General features: G+C 37.9%; 2 protein-coding genes across 6 annotated transcripts; one reads left to right on the top strand and one right to left on the bottom strand.

Moving 5' to 3' along the window:
- Positions 1 to 61: 61 nt before the first annotated feature.
- Positions 62 to 16,623, top strand: rufy3 (RUN and FYVE domain containing 3). 5 transcript variants are annotated; one of them, XM_044112842.1, is made up of 18 exons: positions 62 to 619; positions 6,378 to 6,551; positions 6,626 to 6,743; positions 6,832 to 6,933; positions 7,753 to 7,876; positions 8,981 to 9,045; positions 10,109 to 10,174; positions 10,265 to 10,334; positions 10,427 to 10,516; positions 10,736 to 10,807; positions 11,107 to 11,274; positions 11,911 to 12,008; positions 12,916 to 13,035; positions 13,797 to 13,908; positions 13,976 to 14,055; positions 14,137 to 14,161; positions 14,322 to 14,399; positions 14,616 to 16,623. In XM_044112842.1, exons 1-18 carry the CDS (start codon positions 337 to 339, stop codon positions 14,778 to 14,780), a joined length of 2,010 nt encoding a protein of 669 aa, XP_043968777.1. In that variant the 5' UTR covers positions 62 to 336; the 3' UTR covers positions 14,781 to 16,623. The 5 variants fall into 5 exon arrangements, with proteins under 5 accessions (XP_043968777.1, XP_043968780.1, XP_043968779.1 ...); XM_044112844.1 differs by having other exon boundaries at positions 164 to 619; positions 14,322 to 14,493; positions 14,616 to 14,754; XM_044112843.1 differs by lacking the exon at positions 62 to 619 and adding an exon at positions 3,058 to 3,644.
- Positions 16,624 to 17,019: 396 nt separating this feature from the next.
- Positions 17,020 to 23,733, bottom strand: grsf1 (G-rich RNA sequence binding factor 1). Its single transcript, XM_044112848.1, has 10 exons — positions 23,326 to 23,733; positions 22,668 to 22,812; positions 21,869 to 22,024; positions 20,436 to 20,570; positions 19,776 to 19,914; positions 19,526 to 19,662; positions 18,714 to 18,799; positions 18,492 to 18,627; positions 17,354 to 17,406; positions 17,020 to 17,123 (listed from the first exon to the last, which is right to left on the bottom strand). Exons 1-9 carry the CDS (start codon positions 23,536 to 23,538, stop codon positions 17,360 to 17,362), a joined length of 1,194 nt encoding a protein of 397 aa, XP_043968783.1. The 5' UTR covers positions 23,539 to 23,733; the 3' UTR covers positions 17,020 to 17,123; positions 17,354 to 17,359.
- Positions 23,734 to 23,828: the final 95 nt, after the last annotated feature.

Below are 23,828 nucleotides of genomic sequence, written 5' to 3'. Positions count from 1 at the left end.
CAAAAAATACTTTAGAAGACATGAAATATTAAACAGCTGATTCTCTTTGCGCATGCGCTGTCTCCAAAAACCCTCAAAGTGGAGGCAACCAGCGGAAGAGCGGAAAGTCTCGCGAAAATTTGCAGATTTGACCAAAATGCCAACACACAGCTGTTTCCGGGTCAGGAGGAGCTTCTGGAGAACAGGACGGAAGATGGAATGATCACTGTGGAGCTTCTAAGACCACACCAATTGATAAAGCTATCGACTGCTTAGCTAACCGCGGCGGGTGAATGATTCACTGCAAACCGCAGACGGATAGCCCAGCCGCGGGTCACATGAAGAGGGTCTGACCGTATGCAGAGGATGGCGGAGCGGGGTCAGCCGACAGGAGATTTACCTCCGCAGTCAGCTGCAGATGTCTCGCAAAGTTCTGGGACGAGCAGACAGAACTCCTCGGATGAAAACGGACATGTTGTTGAGAGTCCGGACGACGAGACTCTGTCCCCGACCTCGGTGATTTACTTCAAGGAAGCTTTGAACTCGTCAAACGTGAAGTTTGGGAATGCAGCGCCCGTTTCACCAGCACCGCTTCGACAGTATGACTTCAGGATCGAAAGAATCGATTCAAAGCGAAGAAGTGAGTGCTTACAAACTTTATTACAGCTTCAGAGTGGGGCTGTAGGAAGCATGAGCTCCTCTGTTGTGACCTGATGTTACCTCACTTCCCTAAACAAACATGAAACGTTGCTAATATTGGAACTGAGTCACAGGCGGATAAATCACGTCCTCTTTAGGATGATTTAAGTGACTCTCAAAGATGCACATTTTCCACTAGCATTTTCAAAAATGTTCGATTCAATTGGAAAAATTAACATATTACCAATGTAGAAGTGTGTTTAACCACCTCATGATTCAATTTTAATAATTTTTTTAGTCAGGGTTGCCAGATCTGACAGTTTCAATCCCAAACACAACGTAAAACCCGCCCAACTCCAAACAACAGGCCCAATTTGCTACATTTCTTGTTATATTTTATTGTATTCCAGAGTTGGGTTGTAGCTAGTTACATTTACTTAAGTAACCTTTTTTTTAAAAAAAAACAACAAACAAAACAAAACTGTACTTTAAATGTACTGTAGGAGTATTTTTATAGTGCTGTACTTTTTACTTGAGTAATTTTATTATGAAGTATTGTTACCCTTACTTGAGTAAAATTTTTGATTTTCTACCCATTGAATGAAAAACATGTTATAACCAAAAATTCACCAGACACAGACACACACCTTGTTAAAGTTTCATACGTTTTTTTATTGGTAGAAACTGATTTGGAAAAAATGTTCTTTTGCCTGACTTTGTCATTTCATGTTACTGATATGAATTATTATATGTTTTGTCATTAAAATACCAACATTTCCACTTAACTTTATGTTTTTGTCAGTCTGACAATGTAATTTTTAAATATTAAATGATTGATAATTATCTGTTACTCAGTACTTGAGTAAACTTTTAAAAAAATACTTTTTTACTCTTACTTGAGTAATTTCTTGGACAGCTACCTTTTACTTGAGTAAAAATACACTGAAGTAGTGCTACTCCTACAAGAGTACAATTTTTGGGTACTCTATTCACCTGTGTTGTATTCTGACCAGAACCAGGTCCAATTGACTCTGTAAAGGTCTTGACTCTTTGAACACAATGAGTTTTCTGTGGCTCTATGTCCATTTTAAATCATGATGTTATTTAGTAGTTTTACAATACTACTCAACTGAGAAAATGCCCCAAAGTCGGATATTTTTGTAACAGAAATTTTCTTCTTCTTTTTTTTTCAAACATTTCTGAAATTAATCCCAAAATTTCTGAGTTTTTCTAAGTGAATTTTTGACTTGTTAAACTCAGAATATTATTAGTTTTTAATAGAGGATTTCTGAGATTAATCTCAAAATTCCAGCTGTTTTTTCTCTAGAAACGGCCGTGCTGACATTAGCGTTAGCGTCTGTCCTGCTGCTGCATGTTTAGCATTCAGATGCTATTTTAGGCTTGAATACCTCCACTGATAGGCTAACTCCTTTTAGCACAACTTGAAAACAGTCTTTTCCTGTGACTCATCAGATTGTTTTAACACCCCGAGGGCCAAGAGAAGCAGTTTTGTCGTCCATTGCTGCTGTTTGCAGATGTTGCTTGTACATCAGATTTACGAGCGTAGAAGAAATACAAAGGTTATGGGCAGAATCAGCAATAGCGTTAAAAATTTCAACATGTCAAAATCTATTTAAGTAGTTAATCAATACTGAAGGGTTAAAGTCTTGTTCCTACTCAAGATACATTTTGTCAGACATCTGATCTCAAAAGCAGACTTTTGGGGGTCGGGATCATTTGTTTTGATTGAGTTTTTTTTTGGGAAAATGTTTTTCTTTTCTAGAAGATTTCTGAGATCAATCTCCAAACTTTTGAATGTTTGGTAGCAAATATTTGACTTCAATCTGAGCAATTTCCAACTTTTTTAAAAATATTTTTTCTGAGATTAATCTATAATATTGTCAGTCAATTCTTTGACTTTTCAAGGTCAGATATTTTATATTATTTTTAGAAAATTTCTGCAATAAATCTCAAAATTACAAAGTTGTTTTTTTTTTTACTTTTCAAGTATAGAAATTTCCACGTTTTTCTTTTCTTGAAAACATTTTAATCTCTAAATTTTAGATTATTATTATTATTTTTTTTTTTTTTTTGGCAGATATCTCCTCTTTTTTTTCTTTCTACAGACGCCTCAATACGCTGTCATACATCATAAAACATGTATTACGAGCATCGGTTATGAAATGCAATTTGTTGTAGACTAATGAACCCTGCTGCTCTCCGCTGCAGCCGGTTCTGTAATTTGGTTGCCACGACGACAGGCGGCTGTTAATGCTCAGCTGAATCATTAGCATGTCTTTGTTACTCCAGAGACCCCAGTCTCCCCTGTTCTACTCTCTTTCTTTACGCATGCACCATCTGCTCACATGACGAGCGTGTCGCCGTGCCCAGCACCGCTGTCGGCCATCTTGGTCGACACCCACCTAGTGGAGTCACTGCGGTGCGCAGGCAGCCCAATCAGAGGCGGCCGGTGCTGAGCTGACTGGCAGAGGGGCTGGGATTTGTTTTGTTTTTTTGTAATGGTGTGGGGTTTTTTTACAACACTGTGCTCTGTTGCATTTTAAACGGCCGGTCTGCACAGAAGGGAGAATAAGAGGCTGAACAGGAGGAGGAGGAGGAGGAGGAAGAGCAGAGGCCCCTCTCAAGACAGCAGCTTATTTCATCCAGTTGTATCGAAGAGGAGGGGAGGATGCGGACCTAAAGAGGAAGAGGAGCAGCTCTCCCCTCGACACCTGCCTCTTCATCGCCTCCTCTCTTTCTGTCGGTCTTCATCCTCTCTGGAACAAAGGCCATTTTCCTTTCTCCTCGCCGCTGCCGTGTTTTTTGGCCCGGCGAACGCTGAGTCATCATGTCGGACCTGACGCCTCAGAGCGAGACCCCGACCCCCACCACAGACAAGATCACCCAGGCCGCACGGGAGACCATCTATCTCTGCAACTTTCGCGTTTCCGTCGACGGCGAGTGGCTCTGCCTGCGCGAGCTCAACGACATCTCGCTCACGCCGGACCCCGAGCTGGACCACGAAGGTAACGAGGCGGACGGGCTCCTGCTGATTACTCCCCCAGCCCTCCGTCAGGGCGTGGCGTTTTCACAAAGAGCGGAGACGCTGCGTGTTTGAGCTGTGTCATCATGGGCTTCCTGAGCGTTACACAGCAGGATGACGCCACCAGGAAGTGCTGCCATCGTTATCCAGAATAAAAACAAAGCAGGACCAGCTTCCTCTGGGGAGACTATTTTAAATGCAGATCTTTTGGCAAAACATGACACCAAACGTCATAAATACCAAATTATCACCTTATTAAAATAATGGCATCCGTCATTTGTTGACAAAGGTGATTTTTGTTTTTTGCTTAAATCATCAATCGTCTTTTGGCAATAAACAAGTGGTGATTTTTTTGTTTGTTTGTTTTTTATTTTGATTTCTTTTTGCAAAAATCACATTAGGAAAAAAATTACTTGCACCGTTATTTTTGGATGGTGATAAAATACAAAACAGCTAAATCATTTAGGGCTAAAATGATTAATTGTAATTAATCAATTATTTGAAATAACTGTCAACTAATTTAGTAATTGATTAGTTGTTAACTAGAGTATATATATACTCAAAAAAAGATAATTTTCTGAAAAAAACCGACAGACTCGCAGCAATAGTTAAGCTAAGACTGTATAAAAATGTAAATCCATTTAGCATAAAGATAAAAACAAAACATTTGTCAATAGATATGTTCTGCACAGAACTTGTGTCAGATTTAGCTTCGCCTGGTTCAAATCCTGTGAAGAAATTGCACCTTTTGCTAAACAATTATTAATCAAAACTAGGCAAGGCAGCTTTATTTAAATAGCACCTTTCAGCCAAAGACAATTCAAAGTGCTTGTACCAGAAAATAAAAACAACAACAACAAAAAGTCATCGGATCAGCCCAGCGATGTATTGATAAGTGAAGCAGAAAGAACTGAGCTTTCCTGATGTTGATGTTAATTTTTTAAGCTTCGGCTGCATCCTTTGCTACCAATGATCAAACATTCCCCAGAGTAATGATGTTATTGCATTTTAGGTAATAAAATGTTTATTTTCTTATTTTAAAAATGGAATTTAAAATGTTTATTTGCTTCTTATAATGTATTTCTAATATTGTGTAAAAAGACTTAAGAGGTTAAATGAAAAATCTGCAGAATGGGGCAATTTTTTATTTGATTAATCAGTTAATTGTCAAAATAATGATTAATTTAATACTAAAATAATTATTTGACCTGATTAGACCAAACACCCCACAGTTCAGCATATTCTTCAACAGCTTCTTACAGTACTTTGATTCATCGATCAGGTTTTACTGATCAATACCAATTTTTATGACATGGCGATAAAAAGTGCATCAACAAACATGCTGATTAATCCATTCATGGTGCATTTAATGACAAATAAACACCAGATTTATCAGTATTTGATCTGCCAATAAAGGGAAAATTAGTCAGTTTCAATCATTAGTTGATTGATTGGTGGAGCAACACCAATAATTGATGCTTTTGCCTTTAACAGGGATTGTTCAGTGCATTTTAAGCACAGCTGTTCACACTGGTGTTATAATTCAATCTAAATGACCAGATCTGTGTCACCTGATTTTAAACATGTGGCCGTGCCACAGAAACAGCCGTCAGCAGATCGTCTCATGTTTCTGTGAAACCACCAATAAATTCGATTAACTGAACTTTGCTACGCAGAAACGGGCAGTTCAGATTCAACACGGCTACTCTTTAGATTTATTTATGAAACTCTTACACACTCAAATATAGCCCAGCAGAGATAATGTGAACAACTTATAGCAGTGTGTATAATTTATTGGTTCTTAGTCAGGGCCAGGTGTTTAAAAATTGTATATTTTAACACAATTAATCCCATTGGAACCTTTGTATTTGCGTGTTTCTGGTACATAAATCTGATGCACAAGTGACATTCCTGAATTCCTGTTTGTAAGCTGCCTTATTAATTGAGACAGATTAAATCTGGACATATACCTCTGGGTTTTCCTACATCCTGATATCAGAGCCTACAAATATCTGATTGCCTGTGCTTTCATAATTCAGTCCAAAGTAAATTTAATGACGTAAACAGTCTATCAATCTTTAATAACACAAACACTTGTGACATGACTGAACAACAATAAACGGCACTACGAGTATTTTACTGTGAAGTGCTGATAAGAATAATTGATTCAAAAATTGAATCAAATTGAAAAGAGAATTCCATTTTTCTCAGAATTCTGACTTTTTTTCCTCTAAATTCGGACTCTTTTTTTTTTTTTTTCTTTGAATTCTCGCTTTTTTTCTCAACTCTGATATATTTTCTCAGATTTCAGGCTAATCCCAGAATTCTATTTTCTCATAATTATGGCATCAATCTTAGAATTATGACATCACTGTCAGAATTATGACGTCAATCTCGGAATTATGACGTAATCTCAGAATTGACGTCAATCTCAGAATTATGATGTAATCTCAGAATTATGATGTAATCTCAGAATTGACGTCAATCTCAGAATTATGACGTAATCTCAGAATTGACGTCAATCTCAGAATTATAATGTAATCTCAGAATCCTGACGCTAATCACAGAATTCTGACTTTTTTCTTCAAAATTCTGAATGTTTTTCTCAGAATTCAGTTTTTGGTTGTTTTTTTTTCTTCTAAAAATTCAGACCTTGTCAGAATTCTGACTTTTCTTTCTCAATTCTGCCTATTATTTTGTCTTTCTCCATTTTAAGATCCCAAAGACCCGATTGCCATTGAAAGGCTCAACTTGATGAACATGGCCAAGCTGAGCATCAAGGGCCTGATCGAGTCGGCGCTCAACCTCGGACGCACGCTGGACTCCGACTACGCGCCGCTCCAGCAGTTCTTTGTCGTCATGGAGCACTGCCTTAAACACGGACTAAAAAGTAGGTATTGTCGTCACAAGCATGTAAAGAGATGCTAAAGGCTGAATGAACTGAGGCTGTGGGTCGGTCACCAGGTAAGAAGACGTTCCTGGGGCAGAACAAGTCGTTCTGGGGGCCGCTGGAGCTGGTGGAGAAGCTGACCCCCGAGGCTGGAGAGATCACTGCCAGCGTGAAAGACCTGCCTGGGTTAAGGTGAGTCTGTTTGCTGGTTCCAGTCAGACGCTGACGATCAGCTGATGAACCGAAGCTTGAAGCCCAACGTCTGTGCGTCTGACCCCAGAACTCCGTTGGGAAGAGGCCGGGCCTGGCTGCGCCTGGCCCTGATGCAGAAGAAGCTCTCAGACTACATGAAGACCATCATCAACAGGAAGGACCTGCTCAGGTGGGGTCATGTTGTCACATCCTGAAAGCCAGCTATCAGGAAATGGATCCTTCAATCAAGCTTTGTTTTCCCTCAGAGCAGTCTGGCAGCTTGTGAACGTTTTAAGTTGTCCTGATTGGTTTTCCTCTAAGTTTTTGTTTTTCTCATTTTAAGACCTTCAGGAGAGAAAAAAACATTTTGACTTTAATCTCAGAATTCAGACTTTTTTCTCAATTCTGACTTTTTTTCTGAATTTTGAATTTAATCTCTGAATTCGGATTTATTTTCTCAGAATTCAAACTATTCCCATATTTCTGACATTTTGTATCAGAATTCAGACTGATCTCAGAAATGTTACTTTTTTTTATTTATGCTTTTTTTAAATCTTCACAATTCAGATCTTTTTTCTCAAAATACCAACTTTTCTCAGAATATTTTTTTTCTCTGAATTCTGACTTTAATCTCAGAATGAGAATTATTTAAATTATTTATGCAAATCTCAAATCTACCAACCAAATTTGGGAAACATTTTGTGTGTATAAAGTGCGTCTTTACAAATCAGGTAACAAAAGAAGATTCTATTATGTGAACAATTTCATACATTAATTACATAATTGACACACCTGAAAATCTTTGGTTATTTAATTGGATTTATTTGATAGAAATTGACACAGAATCTATATTTTAATTTTTTTTAGTGTCCCTAATCTTTTCTTTGAAGACTTGATGAGAGTAGTTTTGTTTTTATTCTCTGGATATTTCTCCTACACATTTCGTCAGTTTCGTACAGTGTTTGCAAGAGAAATTTATTTTTCTAAAATCGTCTCTTGTCTTTTGAAGTGAGTTTTACGAGCCAAACGCCCTGATGATGGAGGAGGAGGGCGCCGTCATCGCCGGGTTGCTCGTCGGCCTGAACGTCATCGACGCCAATCTGTGCATGAAGGGGGAGGACTTGGACTCGCAGGTCGATTAGCTTCCGCTTCACCTTACAGCTGCTGAAACTCATAAAAGATTAGAGTAGAATGACAGAAACCAAAATGACTTTACTTTACATGCAGCACTGTCTGTTATCAGTTCTTTACATTGAAATGTCCCACAGTGAACCTTCAGTAACTCAAACCGCTGAAGAATCTAATGTCACTTTTCTAATCTGACACCCTGTTGACTCGGAGGGACGCAGCTTCACTTCAGATTTCTAAAGAAATATTTTTAAACTGTGAAGTGAAACTTCTCAGAGTGCAGCCCTCTTTCTAATTTGAGGCTGCTACAGTATTTACATAAACTTTCACGCTTCCTTATTTCGCCCTGTTCCTTATTTTGCTACGGGTGTAACGGCACATCACCCAACTTTTAAAATTATGTAGCTTTATGTTATTAAAGCTAAAGTTTAATCAGTAACACTTTTATAACAAATTTATGTCAGATCATGATTTCTTGGTTAATGTCAAGTTGTCATAACAAAGACATTTTGAATAATGTCAACTTTGTATTAAAAGTGTCATGATTTACCGAATGACACTTTATGACAACAGTCATAAATATTCATGAAGACTTATTCATGTTTATGACAGTCTTATTCACAGTAAAGTGTTACCAAAAATTATTTTCAGTGCTTTTTCCAGGCTTGGGGCTTTTACATGTTAATTTTGATTTAATGCACAGATTTTAGCTTGTTAAATTCTTATTTGTTTACATACAAATGTCTTGAGCCGGAACCTTTGCATTTGCGTGTTTCTGGTACGCCCATAAATCCGACGACACAGCTGTTTCTATCCAGCTGTTCCAGTTTCTATTTTTTTATTTAAAAGATTTAAAGTCAAAATGTTGCTTTTCCAATCCAATTGAATTTTATTTATAAAGCACATTTAAAAATATACAGAAGATTAAAGTGCTATACAGAAAAAAAACATTAAAAGGAATAAAATATAGAAAAAAAACATAAAACGTTGAAGCTGCTAATATAACAAGAAACGTTTAAAACAGGAGAGAAACTGTTGTTAGGACGTGTTGTTTGCTTTTTTTGACTTTGGGAACTGAACCTTTCTTTCTTTTTGCGTCACACGTCCAGGTCGGCGTCATTGACTTCTCCATGTACCTGAAAGACGGAGGACACAGCAGCAAGAGTGCAGAGGGGTGAATGTCACTGCCTGACCTATGACCTTCAGGTTTTCTGTAGATTACAGAGAACTCGCAATAAATTCAAACCTAGTTGTTTTCATTTATTAACATTATCTGGTATGGGAACGGTTCAAATCTGTTACCGAAAACCTAAAATGAATGGTCAAGGTTATTATAGCTAACTAAAACTAACGAAATAGGAAAAACTGAAATTGAGATTTTCATTTACTGAAATAAATAAAAACTGTAATTAATGAGGGAAAAATTGCAACTAACTGGAACTATATTGTGCCTTTGTAAAACTAACTAAAACATACTGAAGTTATAGCAATAATATCCTTTGTTTTTGTGTTTATGAATCTATGTATTATGTTTTTTTATATGAAATCACTGAAATCCTTTCAAACTGGTGACGTGACCTTTCCTGTTTTATCTACAATTTTTACTTTATGGCGTAGTTTTTTATTTTTTAAGGAGTTCTGAAGCGGAACTTTAAACTGTTGCTGCACAAGTTACTCAATAGGTTGTTGCTAGGTAACCAAAGAAAGAGCAAATGCTGTGTGGTTCTGGACTGGAGCTCATTGATTATTGTGTATTATCTGCTGATATTGATCATATGTCTATCACGATAAATATTGTTATTGATTTATCAGCCTTTCAATCTGAAGTGAAATTTATTGTTTTTTCCACACAAGCAGTTTACATCAGTTGTCAGCAAATTATGGCACTCCATAATCCCCCTGTTAGATAGCAAACACACTTTAAAAATTCACTAAAACTAACTGAATTAAAAAAAAAAAGTCACAATGAAATAAAATTAAAATAAAATGAAAAACCCAAAACTATTAAAACCCTCTTCATACGTAAACTTCTGACCTTTCCTGGAAATTTTAATGACTGTAACCAGAACAATGATTGCTAATACATTTTAACCATTATTGCTGTTTTAAAGGGATAGTGGAGAATTTTTTAACCGGGGTTCTGATGTGAGCTTAATAGCAGTCAATATCTAACTGGAAGTTGCTACCTCTCTTGGCATCTTCACATCGATTAAATCCCTGTTTTTACCTCCTTCCAGTGACGGTCAGATCACTGCGATCCTCGATCAGAAGAATTACGTTGAAGAACTGAACAGACACTTGAGGTTAGCCCGGATAAACTGATCGTGTTGCTCTTTTTCCTGTTGGGCTTCACGGCTCACATCACTGTGTTTTCTGATTGTTTCTATTTACAGTGCATCGGTAAATAACCTCCAGGCCAAAGTAGATGCTCTGGAAAAGTCCAACACGAAGCTGACGGAAGAGGTGAAAGTTCAGCCTTATTGTTTCAGCTGCAGAGTGAAAGAAAAATCAGGTTTATTTTAATTTAACGGTCTGTCGTGTTTGTGTCTCCGCAGCTCGCAGTGGCAAACAACAGGATCATCACTTTACAAGAGGATGTGGAGAGAGTAAAGGAAGAGACTTCGTTTCAGCAGGAGTCCAGGAAGGTGAACACATTTATTCCTCATAAATAATTGTTATTAGTAGCACTGATCCACCAATCAGTCGACCATTTTCCTCTGATCGTTTCTCACCCATCATCAGTAAATCAATTCCATAAAGACTGTTCAAACTTTTTCTCAGGTTTTAATAGGAATCAGTGCTAATGATGCAAGATCACAATCACAAGAGTTGAGGAAAAATAAACAAATTCCTGTTCTCCCCAGGCGTCGTCAGCGGACGGACAGGTGCTGGGTGAAACCCGGAAGCAGCTCAAAGAGGAAACTCAACTTCGACTGGTGCGTTTCTTTTGTTTTTAAACTTTGACCCCTTTTGTTGCTGTTAGAACAGTAAAGATATTTCAAATACCTCATATCACATCTGGCATCACACTTCTGGGGACTGTGTAGCTGACAGCCATCTTGGCAGGCATCCATAACTAATTGTCGTCACAGTTGCTATGACAACAGTAAACAAGCTTAGAACCACCTCTCACCTCGTTCCTGCGCGGATCACTTCCGGTTCAGACTTGTGGGAACTGTGTATAAAGTTTTGGGTGAGTCTGGGTTGTGCATCTGAAGTTGAAGCCGATCTGCAGGACGTGGAGCGGGAGCTGGAGGTGCAGATCGGGATGAAGCAGGAGATGGAGCTGTCCATGAAGATGCTGGAGAAGGACATCTGTGAGAAGCAGGACGCTCTGGTGGAGCTCCGGCAGCAGCTGGAAGACCTACGTGCCATCAACCAACAGCTCAGCCACAAGTCACAGGTCAGGCCGCGTCCGGAACAATCTGTGTGAACATTTATTTTTATACAGTGAGAGGAACAGAGGGGGGGGGACTCCAGTCATTAAAGGAGACCTATTATGTTTCCTTGAAGAGGATAGGGTCGGTCTAGAGGCGTTACAAAACTTTTAAAACTTTTTTAAGATGAGTGTATCTTGATCTCCTTTCAGAATGAGCTGTTTTAGTTCCTCTGTCACTTTAAGTCCAAACAGTTGCTGCTGGCCACGCCCCCAACTCAATGTTTATACTCAAAAAACCCGGCCGATTAGCAATTATACAACCGTACACCTCAGATTGTTAAATACTCTGTCCAATGGAGAGTATTGTTCAGAGTATACTGCCCAATACTCTGGACAGTATTGGACAGAGCATCTTGAACACCAATTGAACTAGAACTTTTTCACCAATATTAAGGAAATATTGACTTAAAATTAGTTTCTATATGTTGCTGTAAAGTTACTTGTAACTTTGTTTTGTTTGTACTAAGATGTTTGCACTAGAAACTAGACTAAAAATACTTTGTAAGATTTTGTGTTGCTACTTCATAGGAGCAACATTTTCTAAATGTTCAGAATAATCGTTCACGTTCCCACACCTTGTGACTGTCGGATCTTCCTCAGAGCGCAGATGCGAGCTCGAAACAGAAAAGTGAAGCCATCGCTCGGCTGGAGGAGAAAATCAGCCAGATGTCTGGCACCGTGAAGCAGCTGGAGAACAGGTGAGAACACCTGGACGTTTACCACAGGATGTGTTCCTCCTCTGAATCTTTCACCTACTCAAACCTCTCGCTTCCTTCTCTCTCCATTTCCATTTTATTTATTTTTTTATCCATTTCTTCCTCCCTTCACTTCCTAACTTAGCGATAAAGATTTGGTGAAGCAGGCCAGAACCCTGAGCGCCGCAGCAGGGAAGCTGCTGCAGCAGCAGTAGCAGCTCTCTCAGAAACATGCGTCCAAACATGCAACCCTGCCTAATATAGACATAACCAAACTAGGAAGTTACCTTTTCTGTACGACGCTCGTTTGTTGTTGATGATTTAAAACCCCACATCTTCCCTGCAGTGGCTCTCCAGCTTTTATTATATCGCCCTCAGCAGACGTGTTTGCAGCGTCCGACTTCTTCACAGCTCTGCGTTAACCGTTTATTTTTTGGCAAGTGAACGCCGTCGTGTTTCAAAGAGCTGATGGACTGATGGAGGATGAGTGTGTCAGCAGACCCGGATATTTGCTTGGTTGTAGTTTTATTCCAAAGAACTCGGATGTTCTTGGATTTTTTTGTCTTCTTTTTGGCAGAAACAGAGGGAGAAACTGATGTTTTTCTGATATCTGACAGGTCTTGCTTTCATTCAGTGAGCTGCATGCAAGGGTCAAGGGTCAACATGGCATTAGAAAAAGAGCAAAATGAATTAATTTTGAACTGTGTGTGAACATAACATTGCTGTAAACTGTAGTAACCACTAGGGAAATAAAAGATTGAACAAAACGCAGCCTGCTTCTTCCTCTCTGTTTTCAGGCTTTAGTTCTCCTCTTCCTGTCTGTCTCTGTTTAATTTTAACCTTTAGTTGCATCTCCTCTTCGTTTTTGTTTCGCCATGGGTTTGTTTTAACCCGATCACCCCACATTCAGATGGAAACAGGCCGAGAGGGAGCGGGATCTGGCCTTAGAGGCCAACCGGCTCTTCAAGCAGGACTTTGGAGACAAAATTGAGGGTCTGCAGGCGGAGGTGGAGCAGCTGCGCAGACAAAGGTGAAAATCAAAGGTTTATTTAAAAAAACATTTTTTTAAAAGTTCTTTAGGTTCTGAAATGGTTTAAATAAATCACTAAGAGTCCAAAACTTTTGACTGAATCTGTGTGAAGTGTTCTGGTCCAAGCATTGAGCCCTGAGGAACTCCACGACCAACAGCGATACATAGACATGAATCTTTAGATGTAAACCAAGATTAACTGTTTTACAGAAGAGGATTAGAGGCACTGAAAAAAAATAATTCTGATTTTTTTCTCAGAATTCAGAATTTTTTCTGAGATTTAAGCCAAAAATTTCAGATTAACATCAGAATTCTGAGATTAAGGTATCAGTCAGAATTCTGAGATTAGTCAATTTTGAGATTATAGCAAAAGTTTTGAGATTAAAACCAGAATTTTGTCATTAATCTTAAAATTCTGAGATTAAAATCAGAACTCGGATATTAATGCCAGAGTTTTGAGATGAGTTAGGATTTTGTTTTTAATCTTAGAGTTTTGAGATTAAAATAAAATTTTTGAGATTAAAGCCAGAATTTTAAGAAAAAAGTCAGAATTTTGAGATTAAAACCAGATTTTTTTTTCCATCCATCTGGCTCTAATCCTTCCCCAAACAAGCCGCTCTCTTCAAGATCCACAAACCAAATTTACATCTGTACTCTAATCATTTAAAATTCTCGATTACCATCAATGCTAAGCAAAGCAAACGGTTGTGTTTGTTTGTTTTGTTTTTTTGTCTGTATTTAGATCCAGTTTTGTGTTTCAGATTTGGCCTGGAGCAGGAGCTGAGGAGAGAACGAGAGCAGAAGCAAAACCTGAGCGCTGCAGCCAGAGCTTCTGCTCCGAGGAAGATCAAGCATCCAGAGAGTCCTCCAAAGGTGAGTCCAAAATGTCAACAGTCCACCAGGAGATGACAGAAATCTCAAGTTTTTCCTTCCACAACAGCTTCTTTCACAATCTACACCAACCAAGACGGCCCAGCCACTGGGAGAACTGGAAGAGAAAACCAGTCTGAGCTCCAGTCTGTGAGTCCACAGATCTACACTCTGTTTTTAATATTAAAGAATATTAAATCACTTTTTCTGACTTATGTCTCCTTTTTTAAGCTCGTCACATACTGAGGATGGGCAGGTGAGGCTTTTATGAGATCTATGGAGGAATTAGGATTAGGGCTTCTGAAAAAATAACTATTCTGAATTTAATCCTGATATTCTGAGATTAAAATTGACTTTGAGACTTAAATATCCAGAATTCATTTAAACGGAAACCTTTCTGTTTGGTTTTGCTTCAGGAAGAGACGCTCCCTGAGGGCCCCCAGCCTTACGTTTGCACCCTGTGTAAGCAGGACGACTCCCTCTTGAGGACAAAGGTACAAACTGCAGGAGACCGTCTGGGACAAAAAACAGAAATCAGCTAAAATCCCTGCATGTTACTGAAAGTAGTAAAAAGACTGCAAATAAGAAGTGAGAAAAAAAATACATCTTCCATTTCATATTTAGCAGCTACAATTTTAATCAATCTTTTTTTTTATTTTTAACGTATTTTTCAAGCTAAATGTGGCAGGTTTTTTCCCTTTCTCCCCTAGAAACAATGCAAGAACTGCTTAAACTTTTTCTGCAAGAGCTGCGTCTCTCATGAGCTGCCGCTGCCTTCCTCCATCCTCCCGGAGACGGTGTGTGCATCCTGCTACTCGCAGTTACTGCAGCAGTACGCGTCGCAGCAGTACTGTTCTGCGTCGGCGCCAACATGAGCGCTCGCAGAACAGCCAGAGGCATTAAGACCTAAAAACTGCCACTGCAGGAAGCACTTTCCCCCTCAAAATGTCATAAAAGATTATCTTTGGGGTGCATTTTTTTTAAACATTCGAATTTTTGCCATGCAGGTTTTCAACCAGTAACACCTTTATTTGGTGTTACTTGTCACATCCACTTCAACTTAAGGGAAAATCAGCTGCAGCATAGCTGATAAGGGCACCAAACTGGATTTAAAATACATTTATATAATCTCTCTCATTGTTTCTTAATATAAAAATATCCACTGAATGGGATATTGCTGGGTATTTCAACAGATATTTATGTTTTTAATGAATAAAAATGGAGAAACTGGATGTTATGCTTGTATTTTAAGCTTCTGCTTTGCTTTTTTTATTGTTGATAGCAGATCAGTTTCACAGTTTTGGTCTCTGCATCAGATTTCCACTGGTGCCAAGTGGGGACCATCCGTTATGAGCATTGAAACAAATTTGGCCTAAAATGTTTATTTTAAATGTGAAAAAAGTGGCCAAATGCTTCTCATTTGTCCTTATTTTGAGAAATTACATTAGCCTAATATGTATTTTTATGCAATATTTAGCATTTGGTGGCTAGGTTAGCCCATAAGCGCAGCATAGCTTAGCATAAAGTGAAGGTAGAGTCCAGTTGACTGCCTTGTTAGCCGTTTCACCAAACCAGCACGTAGAAGCCGATTAGTCCAACTCTATTGTTTTCCTCATGAATATATCACATGTAGGGCCCACATGGACAAAAAACTGTTAAATAACGGGCACCACTTGGCCTTGTCAAATGGTTTGGCAATGACTCCATGTTAAATGTTTATATAGGTTTGATGTGGGGCCCATTTAGGTGTTTGATTTTAACTTAATACCAAATTATGACCCAAAAAGGATCTTCATAGAACCAACTCCATGGTTTTCTTGATATTTCTTATGCCAACACCAGATTTCATTTTGACAATTAACTAATCAAGTTAACAAAATTCATATTTACATTAACTATCATTCACATATGGGGCCCCTATGGATGGAAAATGGGCTTGTCAAATGGTTATACAATGGCTCCAGGGGGCTCCATCAACAAATTAGTCAAACTCAACGATTCTCTATACTGATGACACATATTGACAGAAAATGGGTTAAATAATGGACACCATATGTGTTCTTATAGGTTTGATCTATGACCCATGTGGGCACACAGTTATAACTATCCTGCTACCAAATTCAGAACAAAGAAAGACCTTCATGGGATGCTCCATCTGGTTTCGCCATTATGAGGCGCACTACGTTGGCTCCAGGTAACACCCACAAATCCTTATGGGGCCCACATACTTATGATGACTGGTACATTGTAGGTGCTACATCTGCTAATGCAAGGAATAATGGTGTGTTTTATAAAATAAAGGTATAATCTACCAAAATGGCTGCTGTCTGAATGAAACATGGTAAAAGCAGAGGTAATAAATGGTTAGTACCTCCGTCTGGGCCTTATTAAATCCGTCACCTACAGTATTGTTGAAGTGAAAGTGATTTTTAGGGTTTGAAAACATAAATACAAAAAAAACATGTCAACCATGAGCTTATGTTGCTAACTGGAACAGGGTTAAGTTAGGCGGGAGATCTGAGTTTATGGTTGTAAACATCACCTTTTTTTATAATTTATTCCTAATTAGCTTCTTTCTTTCAGCTGTCACCAAAATATGCTAGGTGGAGCAATCTAAATGAGCCAGCATGAATTTTGCATTTGGTTTATTATGTTATTGCAAATGTACATGTGAGCTGAAGCTGCTTTTAAGATAAATAATAAACTGGTATCCAATTATTACTGTACCGTTGCAATATTTTTCATCTTGTACAACAGAGTGAAACCCATGAAATCCAGTTAACTTAATTAAACATGGCTAATGAATGGAGAGTGTGACAAAGTACAATAACTTATAAAATAATTACAAGTTGAAAATACTTGATGTTCTGATGTTAATTCAGAATCAACTTGTAATTATTTTATGATTTAATGTTAATTTCCCGTCCTGAAGTACATCATGAATTAATTTAAACTGTCAACTTCACCCATCAAACTCAGTAGGTGGAATTAGAACTGCTTCTGAAGAAATCCTGACGTCTGATAGGCTTTTAAAATAAAATTTCAAAATTTTAAAATAAAAAACACAATAAAGCACAATAACAAATATATATATAGAAATAAATGAAGCTCACATTTCTTTGACACCAGGAATGTTTATTTTTTTTCACATTTTATTTTTTAAAGAATAAATATGATGATCTCGATTATTAATTCCAAGGTTGAGTGTCGACATTCACCTAAAAAATACATTCAGTCAGTGTTAGTTTAGCGGTTGATTATTTTACATTTACAGTGACTATAGCATGGCAAGTAGGGTTTAGACATTATTGTTGTTCCATACTGCATTTTCCCAGAATTAGGTTGTTTAGAAAAATCTTCTAAAAAGGAACTTTATCGAACTTTACAGTTGGAACATTTGAGGATTTCTTCTTCTGTAGGAAAACATAAAACTTCTGAATTTTCTCACCGTCAGTCAACAGTCTGGCACAGAGTTCAGGAACAACTCGATGTATCTTTGCCCTGAAAAGAAATGAAAATTTAGAGAAATTTTGGCATCAACGAAGATGAACCTACAGCAATCATTTTAGTGTTGCTCTGGGATAAATCTCAAAATAATAATAAAAAAAATATTCAAGCATCTACAACGACATATGCACATAGAAAAAGGAAAAAACAAGTTAATATCTGCCAAAAAAAATTTAATCTAGAAAAATTGAGGGGGAAAAAAAAAACGGCAAAAATTTCAGATCATTTGTTCACTTATTTATGTTTAGACTGAAAATATGCATATGTATCTAACACATATTTTCAGAAGGCTTTGGTTATTTGTTCAAGAGACGAGTTATGGGAAATCAACTGGAAAATAGTTAAAAAAAAAATAAAAATAAGGATTATATATGCATGTCTTTTTCAGACATGTTAATGTTGACATTAACCTTGGTTGGAATATTTTGATTCCTGCTTTAATTTGTTTTCATTTATTCATATATTTATTTTTGCTTTTCTCATGTCTGAAATAAATTCGAGTTTCAAAAATAAATAATTAAAATAAACTGCAAACCAGGATTATATTTTGAGGTTTTTATTGTAGTTTAGTTTTATTTTGTTGAGGCTTTTTGCTTGTCTAATTCAGTTTGTTGTAGTGAATTTTTAGTGTGTGTGCTGGTTTTTATTAGTTAAATATTGTTCAGTTTTAATTAGTTATAGAAGTAGTCATTTTGGACTTTGGTTAATTTTTAGATGGAGAATTAAAAAAGGGTCAAAGTATGGTGTTCTAATTATGTTTACATTGTTTGGGTAATGAATACTAAACAGAAAGTACCATTTTCAAAAAATGGATTAAATTATTGTTGAACGACCAACTTTTCCTGTCGCCATTTTGCAAACTAACATAAGCGCCGCCAGGATGATTGTGGAGTACCGCAATTTGACACAAACTGCTTGGATGGGAGAAAAAAAAATCTATTTCACATCAGTTTGAAAGGCTAATAAATAGATTAATAAACACAAAAATGAAGGATATATCTATAATTTCAGTATGTGTTTGATTTATAATTGCGGGGCATAGTTGCAGTTAGCTATAACAGCCTTGTTGAAGCTCCTACCCATGTTCATGCGGTCCCTAGACATGGCGTCCAGCGCGTCCCTGTGGCAGCGGAAGAAGACGTCGGCCTCGCCGCTCGGCCGGCCGCTGGGTCCGAACTCCACCAGGATCTTCGACACTACCAGCGGTGAGAAGAACTGCAGAAGGAGGAGCAGAAATGCTGATGTTCTGTCGGGTCAAACGGGCAACGTAACGCTACTACTTCCTGTTTCCTGGGCCGTACCTTCACGATGTCTTCTCCAGTGACGTGGAAAGGAAGCCCTCGCATGTGGATGTAATGCGTCGGCGCATGCGACATCTGGTGGGAAGCTGAAGTGGCACAAATAACTGATTTATTATTTAGCACCACATTAAAACATCAATTCACTAATTAATTCTAATTCTAATTCTGGGTCGCATTTTATAGGCAAGTAAATGTAGCCTGTAAGTAGTTGGAAAGCACTGCTAATCCACTTCCTTTGCTTTTGCTCCTCCTCTCTTCTGGTTAGAAAGCAGAAGAGAGCGACAAACGAGTCAATTATTCTCTCTCATTATGGCCGTTGAAAGAAATGATTTAAACTTTCTCCTTTCTCTACAGAAAAGGATTAGAATGAAAAAAAAAATCTGACTTTAATATCAGAGTTCTGAGAAACAAAATCAGAATTCTGAGATTAAAGTCAACATTTTGGAAAAAAAAAAGGTCAGAATTTTTAGAAAACAGAATTCTGAGGAAAAAGTAAAAATTTTGAGAAAAGCCAAAATTTGGAAAAAAATCATTATTTTTGATACTAAATCTCTTCAGTATCTCCCCGCTCTGTGAAAGCCTCCTTTTCATAGTTCAGATGTTATTTGAGCTTTTGAAATGCTAATTAGCTGCTTCCAGTGGGAAAAAAACAAGACACTTTGTTACCACGGTAACGCATCATAGTGAAAACATTAACCAAAGAAGTGATGAACAAAAAGTCTAGAAACGGAACAAGTCAGAACTGACTTAGCAGAGCTGCTCTAACTTGCTGCCACCATGATTCTCAAAAAGAATGAACTGAATTCAGTCACCAGCTCTGTAGTTGGTCTGGGAGTCAGGAGCTGGTCTCCAGTTGGCATACTGGGGCGGATTTGGATTTGGAATTGTCCTCATTTTCCTCAAGGCGGACTGGATGTCTTCCCTGGTGGAGGGAAACACCTCGATGTATCTGCAGAAACGGTCGCAATAAAACCGACACTTTTACATCTCTCTGTCGGCAAGAAGAATACTTACATGACAAAAACCGGACCAGTAACTGGACCGGGAGCTGCAGAGCTTTACCTGTGTCCAATAAGCTCTCTGTCCTTCTGCAGAGCTCTCTTGGCTTCCTCCTGAGAGGAAAACTGTACGTACGCTTGTCCAGAGGTTCTCCCCCTGTAGTTGGTAACCATGGTGATCCCGTTCTCAGCTATATTGAAACCTGCGTCAACAAAACAAGAAAACAAACATCAAAATCAGGTCGCGCACAAAACATAAAAAAAACATTTTTCATTGATAGATATGTAAAAGAAACATGGCCGCCATATTCTGATGGGGGCAATGAGAAAATGTTTTGGTTTTTTTTAGAGAAAATGGTCCCTAAAATAACTTATCCAGAAGTTAAAAACACTATCATTTAACTACAACACTGTATTAGGGCTTAAGTAGATAGAAAAAAATCAAATAAAATTTCTGCCAAAAACCTTTACATTTTCTAGAAAAATAAATAAATTTCTGAGCTCCAAAAGTCACAATAGTGCCAGACAAAACTCAGAAATATTAAAGAAACACAAGGAAATATAAGTTTGAAAAGTTGAAAAGTAAAACTATCCTCTTTGAAGAGTTGGGGCAAAACATAATCACAAACAAAGTTTTTGGGTTTTTTATCTTAAATGCAAAATATTTATATTTTTTTGAATAATTACTGCTCTGAGAATGTTGTTAAATAAATAAACTCATTACCTGAGAAGAAGCGAGCGATGTCGTCCTCGCTGCAGGAGTAGGGCAGCCCTCTGAGCAGCACCACGTCGTCTTCACCCCGCACCTCAGCTGATTTCTGCAGGATCTCCTCAGCGTCGCTGTTTGTCACCTCATACACTGAAAGCGCAACAGAAACTCCCATCTTTCTTCAAATAAAATGGAGACCCTTTCAATCATTTTAGAGCTGTAAAGCGGGATAATATTTGTTTCAGCAGAATTTAATGTTATTCTCACGCCTTTTTGCAAAGACAGCACTTTTCAATGTTTTCTTTGAACTTTTAAAGCTTTTCTTGGAAATTATTTCACTTTTGTATCTTTTCTTCCTGTTTTGATTTTTTTTTAAATACACCAACTAAAAACCTATTAACCTATAACCATTAAACATTTTAGCATCACAAAGATCTGCAATTTTATTAGGAGTTTATACATTTTATATCCACTCTGTTGCATTAAATCAAATAGATCCCCTCAGCTGTAATAAAGGATCAACAAATAACATCCAGAGTTTTAAATATCAGCTTCCAGGAGGATTTTCCCCAGTGGATCATTAGCCTGACAGACTGCCAGGCTTTACTTCCCCCACCAGGCTGAATGTTTAAACAAGATTTTTTTATAAACACAAAGACGAGTTAAGCTAGGTTTACATTAGACAAGTTGAACCATTTGAACTGGGGATGCAAAATATAGCGACTCTAACACCGATATCGTCTAATATTAGACAGTTTTTAACATAATGGCATCCGATAAATAAAGCTGGGCCAATATGAACAGCCCATAAATAAAAAGATATTTATTTTTATCTTGTTGCCATCTGTTCCTGGTTTTTTATTCTCAAACAGTGCAGAAACAGTAGTGGAATCCATAATATTGGTGAATATCAATAAATCAGCCAAAACAGCAACATTAACATCGGATATTTTTACATCATTGCCTTCCTACTTTGAACCAGCAGATCACAATCCAGCACCAAGCTACAGAACATTACTAAATAAAATGAGAGGATCTAGAAAAACACAAGAAAACTTAATACAATAAATACTTGAATTTATTCAAATATTTAGTTAAGCAAACAAATATGCTGACTCATCATTGTCCATTTTCGGTAATATTTTTTTTGATTTATTTACTTTTTAATGTGGCTAACGTTACTGAGATCCACCGGCTGATTACTTCATTAGGATTTAACTGTAGTTATACAATCGTATTGTTTATTTTAATTGTATTTCATTGCGTTTGCCTTTTTTAAGACTACATAGTTGGAGTTTAAGCATTGCAAATACTGCATTAGAACCCCGTCAAATCCCCCAGATTCCTGTCACTATTTAATGTTTTTTAACAACAAAAACATGATGGGTTTGCTAGCGCCTTGACCTGCAGGCTTAGCAGGTTTTCTGACCCTGAGCAGAGAAACCGACCTTCAACGTAGCGTGGACCGAGGTACTGCCTGTGCTTCTCCAGAGCCTTTCTGACGTCTTCCTCATGCTCCATCTCGATGAAGGCGCGTCCCGACGGCCTTCCCAGCCGGTCCAGAGACAGGTGGATCCCGTTCTCCCCATCACGGATCCTGCAGTCTGAAGCACAGTTCAAATTTTTAAATACAGATGCACCGATCCTCTTTTTTCACCTTCATACCAATACCAATATTTGAAGCTTAGCATCATGTGACACAGAAAAACAGCTGAATTGACTTTAAAAAAAAAACAAAAAAAACACAGACATAAATGTACTTAATTACAAATTTATCTGCTAACTTTGCATCAGTACAGAACATTAAATGCACCACTAGCTTCACCTTTTTTTCAGTCAGTGCATTTAGGAGTAGATCAACCAATGTTATTAAATAAATAATAACTGACAAAAGCAACAGGTTGACTACCTAAAATAAACTGGAACAAACCGTTCAAATGGTTCACAAAGTGAAATCAGCAATTCCAAATATAATGGAAAATAAATAAAGCAACAATTTTTTTTTTAACTTAAATGCAAACTGTATTTGGTTTTTTTTTTTACAGCTTTGTCTTTATTACTGCTCTGAGTGTCTTGTTGTTGGCCTTTTTTGAGTCTGAATACTCCAGTTAACAATTAATCTATTAATCACGTTTAATCATTTCAGCCCAGACTGCAACACTTCTCAATAATACCACCATCTTCGTCCTTTCTAAGAATTTGCAGATATTAATGAAATATGTTTCTAATATTTCTAAATCTGGTTACCCGAGAAGAAATGCAGCAGGTCCTGCGCCGTGCAGGACCAGAGGAGACCCTTCACCTGCACCAGGTAAACCTCTTTGGTTTGTGGCTGCGAATTGGTCTGGTAGTCCGGCAGAGGAGGGTATTCCTCTTCACATGGCGACCCAGCCTGGAAGACACAAATTCAATTATTCAGGCCGTGTTGCATTAAAACAAAACACACACAAAAAAACAACAGAAACTCCTAAACTTTAGAAGATTTTAGCCAGGACTGAGTGTTTTAACTGAATACACAAACTTGTTAATTTCATTCTTATTCTGACTGATACCTTTGTATAATGAGACTATTTTGAAAACTCTTTGAAAAGTCTAACTGTTGGATATTGCATGAAGCTGCTGCTGCTGCATCCTTGCTGCACAAAGCATTGTTACTATGACAGCAATAATCAAGCCACATTCTCTGTCTCATAAGGGTTGATCCCAACGATTGACTTTCCTTTAGTCAATCCCTTCGCGTCTCCACTCAGCACACCTAAAAAGCAATCAGATGCTAAGAATATGATCAATTTAAAAAGAAAATACGGAGCTATGATGCTTTACTGACAAATTATCTGTATTTTCCGAGAGAAACTGACTCCACAGAGCGACTCCCTGTGTTTCCAGGAAGAATTACGGGCCTGACCTTGGTGCAGAACCGGTGCTGGATGATTCTCAGGTCGGGCTGGAGGTGACGGACCGTGGTTCTACCAGAAATCCATGCTCGCTGCTGAATGTGGCTCCACCAGACGCCGGACAGCACGCTGCTTCTTGTTTTGTTAGCTGCCGTTACAGGCAGCTGTCTAACTGCGACACACCGCTGGAGTAGAGACAAGAGGGACTTACAGTTGGCGGACATCTTTCCCAACGCAGCTGATGGTTAAAAAGTAAACTAAACGACTTCAGGACAGTTTCTCTGCCCCGGGTTCTCCTCAACCACCTGCACTAGCTAGGTAGCTGTTAGCTTTCCATTAGCTAAAAGTCACATGGGTCTATGACAGTCAAGGGCAACGCACGAGCGCTTTGACTGCCAAGTGAACTCTAGCCAACAATCTGCGTCCGGTTTATAATTTCAAAATAAAGGCGTATCATTTAAGCACATATATAATTATTATAGCTTCCGAAATTCTTTCCGTTATCTTTAGGCGT

This window comes from Gambusia affinis, linkage group LG03, assembly GCF_019740435.1.
Source record: "Gambusia affinis linkage group LG03, SWU_Gaff_1.0, whole genome shotgun sequence".
NCBI classification, from domain to species: Eukaryota; Metazoa; Chordata; class Actinopteri; order Cyprinodontiformes; family Poeciliidae; genus Gambusia; species Gambusia affinis.
Note: the sequence above shows the minus strand (reverse complement) of the source record. Positions and strands in the feature narration are given on the sequence as shown.

Coding starts and splice junctions, on each gene's coding strand:
- rufy3 (XM_044112842.1), top strand. CDS start 337: ATGCAGAGGATGGCGGAGCGGGGTCAGCCGACAGGAGATTTACCTCCG. Junction 9,046..10,108: donor AGCAGCAAGAGTGCAGAGGG/GTGAATGTCACT, acceptor ACCTCCTTCCAG/TGACGGTCAGATCACTGCGA. Junction 14,400..14,615: donor ACTCCCTCTTGAGGACAAAG/GTACAAACTGCA, acceptor TTTCTCCCCTAG/AAACAATGCAAGAACTGCTT.
- grsf1 (XM_044112848.1), bottom strand. CDS start 23,538: ATGTCCGCCAACTGTAAGTCCCTCTTGTCTCTACTCCAGCGGTGTGTC. Junction 22,813..23,325: donor AGCACCGGTTCTGCACCAAG/GTCAGGCCCGTA, acceptor TGTGTCTTCCAG/GCTGGGTCGCCATGTGAAGA. Junction 19,663..19,775: donor AGAGAGCTTATTGGACACAG/GTAAAGCTCTGC, acceptor CCGTTTCTGCAG/ATACATCGAGGTGTTTCCCT.